We start from the raw sequence: 5,710 nt of genomic DNA, 5'->3' as shown, positions 1-5,710 counted from the left end.
GGTTATATATTATAGGCTACATGTTTACTTATTTCCAGGTTTGTATACCTATTTAAACTTTATGTAAGTTATCTGTTATTTTATATTATAGCCCCTATAGCATGGTGTATTTTTATTCGTTTTGTTAATAAAAGTTCTATGTTTTATATATAGGCTAAAGTGAGTTTGACATTGTATTTTGTTGTTGCATTCAAGCAATTGATGCCGAATTGCTGCTAATTCGAAAGTGAAAGTAAAATGCGCACAGCACTTTTAAGCTATTTAAAGGAACACTCCACTATTTTTGAAAATAGACTCATTTTCCAACTCCCCTAGAGTAAGACCGACAGGAAAATGAAAAGTTGCAGCAGGCGCAATGATATTACACAGCGCCTGAAGCAAAGGAAAGCGAGGAAAAGAGGGAAAATTCAAACGAACAATTGCTTTACGCCGAATTGCCGCTATTTGAAAGTGAAAGTAAAATGCGCACGCCGATTTTACAAGCTATTTAAAAGCGAAGGAAAAGAGGGAACGCCCCTGCCCCCACGGTGATATCGGTATTATCCGTGTTGTCACATGTCGATTAACCGGTGGGAAAATTTCCTCAGCGTCACAACCCTAATCCCTAGTTAATACACTGGCAAAATATATCCCATGCAAATTTGATATCGTATTTCATTACAGTTTGATGTAAATTTGATTTAATTTTTGTTTCAGATATAATGCTCCGTTTAAGCCCACCATCCAGCAGTGGGTGCAGAAGTTGTCAAACAGTTCAGAGGTGATTGAGAAGTGGCTCACAGTGCAAAATCTGTGGCTGTACCTGGAGGCTGTGTTTGTGGGTGGAGACATTGCCAAACAACTGCCGCAGGTAGCATGAATCCAAATACATTATCCCTTCTTTCTTAACCTTGTGAGTGGTCCACTACCAACAAGGCAGCTACCTTCTAAGGGGCTGTTTACACAAAACATGTTTTTCCATTCCACTGCGGTATTTTTCCATCTGACCATTGCGCTCATATTGTTTCAGCATATGGCGCATGACACAGCATTCTAAAAACATAACGCTCAAATTAAGCTCAAGTCAAACTTTCAGAAAACGTGTCTCGAGACCTTGTGTTTTTTTCCTATTTCACTGCCAGCATCTTGAATTTTTGCTTAAAAAAAACAAACAAATTGTGTGAATGGCCTCCAAAGCAGTAAAGTCTCTCTTTCAAAAAACGTGTCTCGAGACCTTGTTTTTTTCCTATTTCACTGCCAGTGTCTTGAATATTTGCTTTAAAAAAAAACAACAAATTGTGTGAATGGCCTCCAAAGCAGTAAAGTCTCTTTTTCTCATGTGACCCACACGAGATAAGTGCAACATGATACATAAGTGCAAAGAATAGATATTATGTGGAATAACCTTTTTTTTTTATTATATTGAACTATTTTTTATATTTAAAATTTCTGAAAATGTACTCTCTACAGGAGGCTAAACGCTTCCAAACCATCGACAAATCATGGCAGAGGATAATGCAGCGGGCACATGAGATTCCTGGTGTCATTCAGTGCTGTGTCGGGGATGAGACACTGCAGCAGCTCCTGCCGCACCTTCTGGAACAGCTGGAAGTGTGTCAGAAATCTCTGAGCGGATACCTGGAAAAGAAACGCCTTGTCTTTCCACGGTTCTTTTTTGTCTCTGACCCTGTCTTGTTGGAGATATTGGGTCAGGCATCTGACTCACACACCATACAGGTGCGTTTATCTAACTTTGTTATTATGCCATATAACAGTTCTCATTTATTTATGGTCATCATAAGCAGCATTTAGTAAATGTTAAAAATGTGACATGGGTTGCTCATACTATATATGTTTATACAATGTACTATATAATACTGTACATTCAAGCTAGTAAAATACAGCAGGTAATAAATGCGATTTAAATAAATTTTTCTCCTTTTTTCTGCTTTTCAGGGTCACCTTTTGAACCTTTTTGATAATGTGAACAGAGTTGTGTTTCATGAGAAAAACTATGACCAGATACTAAGCTTTCAGTCACAAGAAGGGGAAACAGTGAATCTGAGTGAACCAATCAATGCCCAGGTACAACATTTCTGAGATTACATTTAAATGCCTTAAATGGCATAAAAAATGCTTAATTGTAGCATTAAAAATGATACCTCAAATTATGTGGAGAAGTGTGATATCACCTTAAGTTATTGGGGTTTATGGTTTCTGCTTGATGGTTGATAAAACTGGCAGAAATCCCATCTACTGATAATGAAGATAGTTAATGATGTCACCCCACAGGGTAATGTAGAAGCCTGGCTGGGTCTGTTACTGGATGGAGTCAGGAAGACCATTCACAACATTATACGACAGGCTCATATGGTTATTACTGACCAGGGCTTTAAACTGGTGGAGTTCCAGTCAATGTTCCCTGCTCAGGTTGGGCTGCTCGGCATACAGCTCATCTGGACCAGAGATGCTGAGGAGTCTCTCTGTAATAGCAAGACTGACAAAAAGGTTTAAATTTAGTCCTTGTTTTGGTGTTTCATGTCATATTTAAAATCAGGATGTTGTAGTTTATGAATGGACAGCTTGCTTCCCCCATCAATAAGTTTTATTCAGTATATATGTTCTGTTACAGTCTGACATTATTTTGGAGGATGTTTCCCATATTTTGTTGATCATTTTGTCTTTTTTGTACAGATAATGCAGACTACTAACCAGAACTTCCTGGATCTTTTGAATGAACTGATTGATATGACTACTCACGATCTGACCAAGATGGAGAGAACCAAATATGAGACGCTCATCACAATACATGTTCACCAAAAGGACATTTTTGATGATCTGGTGATTCATTTTTGGGATCTTCGGTGTAAATTGGTTGCTATGTATCATTCTCTTGAAATAGCTTTATACTTACGGACCAAATTGAAGACTATAAGTCTACTATACACTATCGTTCATAATTTAAATATTTATTTCCTTATGTTCACCAAGGCTACCTTTATTTGATCACAAATACAGTAAAACAGTAATATTGTGAAACATTATTATAATTTGAAATCACGGTGTTCTATTTGAATAATGAAAAAAAATGTCATTTATTCCTGTGATGCAAAGCTGTTTTTTTCAGCATCATTACTCCCGTCTTCAGTGTCACATGATCCTTCAGAAATCATTCTGATATGCTGATTTGCTGCTCAAGAAACATTTATAATAATATCAATTTTTTTCTGCTTATTTTTGTGGAAACCCTCATATAATGCATTTCAGTATTCTTTAATGAATAGAAAATTCAAAAGTACATTTATTTGAAACCTTCACATTGCCTTTTTATGTTCCACTCAAGGTACGAATGAACATCCGGTCACCTTTAGACTTTGAATGGCAGAAACAGTCCCGTTTCTACTTCAAAGAGGACACAGATAGATGCATAATCCAAATCACTGATGTGGAATTTGATTACTGTAATGAGTATCTGGGCTGCACTGATCGTCTGGTGATCACACCTCTCACTGACAGGCAAGTGTAGATATATTGAAGATGCCATATTCTTGAAACTAAGTCAGCATCAGCAAAAATGGCTCTTAATGAGTAGCACCCATTGTCTTCAGTGCATTAACCACCTGTTTATTTTTTTTGGTTTGTTTCTTGCAGATGTTATATCACGTTGGCCCAGGCTTTAGGGATGAGTATGGGAGGGGCCCCGGCTGGCCCTGCTGGGACAGGAAAAACTGAAACCACCAAAGACATGGGCCGTTGCCTGGGAAAATACGTGGTTGTCTTCAATTGCTCCGACCAGATGGACTTCCGTGGACTGGGCCGCATCTATAAAGGTATAAACGGCTTTCTTCTCTTTCACCTTATACAGAGCACCTGTTTCAACCTTAATCAAGATAGTGGATGCATATTTAACATGTATGGCCTTTTTCCAATGGTGTTTCATGTTTATAATGTTTGTCAAACAGGATTAGCTCAGTCTGGCGCATGGGGCTGTTTTGATGAGTTCAACCGCATTGAGCTGCCTGTGCTCTCAGTAGCTGCTCAACAAATCTACATCGTCCTGCAGTGCAAGAAGAACAAAAAAACTCAATTCATATTCACAGATGGAGATGTGGTGGATATGGATAGAGAGTTTGGGATCTTCCTTACTATGGTAATGTGACAAACTTTTTATGTCATGGAACTATACTGCAGTCATCAAAGGAGCCATATGGGAAACAACCTGACATGTTTTTTCAGTCTTACTCTTTCTTCAGTATTTCCCCCTCCATTAAATGGTCATTTTTCATCACAGAACCCAGGTTATGCTGGTCGACAGGAGCTTCCTGAGAACTTGAAAATTCAGTTCCGCACAGTGTCCATGATGGTGCCTGATCGAGCCATCATCATGAGAGTGAAACTTGCCAGCGCAGGTTTTCGTGAAAATCAAGTCCTCAGCCGCAAGTTTTACACGCTGTACAAACTGTGTGAGGAACAGCTTTCTAAACAGGTACTCACAATTAAAGGGATAGTTCACCCCAAAAATTAAAACTCTGTCACTAATTACTCACCCTCATGTCGTTCCAAACCCGTAAGACCTTTGTTCATCTTCGGAACACAAATTAAGATATTTTTGATAAAATCCTAAATATTTCTGACCCTCTCATTTCAGTCACGTCACATTTATATATATACATTTATTTAAACAATACAAATTGTTTCAAAGCAGCTTCACAGTAATAAACAGGAAAATTACAGTGTTAATGTTGAAATGAAAAAAAATAATATAATCAATGAATCATTGTCAGTTCTCACCAGAGTTTTGAAACATGTGAAAAAACATGCATGGAAAGCTACTGAAAAGGTGATAAGGACGTTGGAGAAAACTCAATTCTCTGTGGTCCACTTTTATTTTTACATAATGGTTAAAATTACTTAAACTTAAAACTAAATGAGTTTTAGTGTTGTATGACCCTTTATAGTGTTGTTTTCTTGTGTCTTGCTTTAAATTATATTCGGCAGTGCTTTTATTCAGAAATTAAATTGGACATAGTTAAGAAAGTTTTTGATTTACATTTAAAAAAAATATAATTTTCATTTTTAGAAAATGTGTATTTTTATCAGATTTAAAGATTTTATTTGACTTGTTATTATTGTTTTATTTATTTAGTTTGTTTCTAAATATAATATTTAGGGATGTTCATTTTAACCAGTTAACCAACCGTAAGAATTTTGACCGATTAATACAATCAGTTAAATGGTTTAAAAAGTCATTTAATTATTTATTTTTTCAGTAATTTATCAAAATATTTAAAAAGGCTTGCTGCATGGTTAAAATACGCTACGTGTATAAAAAAAAAAACATAACTCGCGTATAAGTCGCATTTTATTGTTTCATTCAGAAATAGGCCTAACGCCGATGCGAAATGTTTACAAACAGACACAACAGGACTATATGTAAACTCTAATGCCATGACAAGATGCGCATACGCCCATCTTGCGAATGTACAGTCTTCTGTCATCTTCACCCATTAGCCGCTTTTCCACTGGCCAGTGCGAGCCAGGGCTTACAGCGAGCCGGGCGGGGCTAATAGCCTCGGACCTTGAGCACAGAGGCCGAAATCATGCCGCGTTTCCATGCCGCGTTACTGAACATGTACCGAGTAAAATATTACTGAAAATGGATTAGTAATGCCTTACACTACTGCGTTACAGCAAAAAGTAATCCATTACTGTAATGCATTACTTTTGTAAT

General features: G+C 37.1%; 1 protein-coding gene across 1 annotated transcript in view; it reads left to right on the top strand.

Moving 5' to 3' along the window:
* The window catches only part of dnah5l (dynein, axonemal, heavy chain 5 like), a 68,681-nt gene that overhangs the window by 25,856 nt on the left and 37,115 nt on the right, over window positions 1–5,710 (top strand). Inside the window, exons 31-39 of the mRNA XM_016489435.1 lie at window positions 697–850; window positions 1,450–1,716; window positions 1,936–2,064; window positions 2,272–2,487; window positions 2,674–2,820; window positions 3,323–3,495; window positions 3,631–3,809; window positions 3,942–4,129; window positions 4,271–4,465. Of these exons, the coding sequence (XP_016344921.1) occupies window positions 697–850; window positions 1,450–1,716; window positions 1,936–2,064; window positions 2,272–2,487; window positions 2,674–2,820; window positions 3,323–3,495; window positions 3,631–3,809; window positions 3,942–4,129; window positions 4,271–4,465 (1,648 nt within the window). The remainder of the gene's footprint in view (window positions 1–696; window positions 851–1,449; window positions 1,717–1,935; window positions 2,065–2,271; window positions 2,488–2,673; window positions 2,821–3,322; window positions 3,496–3,630; window positions 3,810–3,941; window positions 4,130–4,270; window positions 4,466–5,710) is intronic.

This window comes from Sinocyclocheilus anshuiensis, unplaced genomic scaffold, assembly GCF_001515605.1.
Source record: "Sinocyclocheilus anshuiensis isolate Anshui unplaced genomic scaffold, SAMN03320099.WGS_v1.1 scaffold102, whole genome shotgun sequence".
NCBI lineage: Eukaryota > Metazoa > Chordata > Actinopteri > Cypriniformes > Cyprinidae > Sinocyclocheilus > Sinocyclocheilus anshuiensis.
The sequence above is the reverse complement of the archived record's forward strand: the minus strand, read 5'-3'. Positions and strand labels throughout refer to the sequence as shown.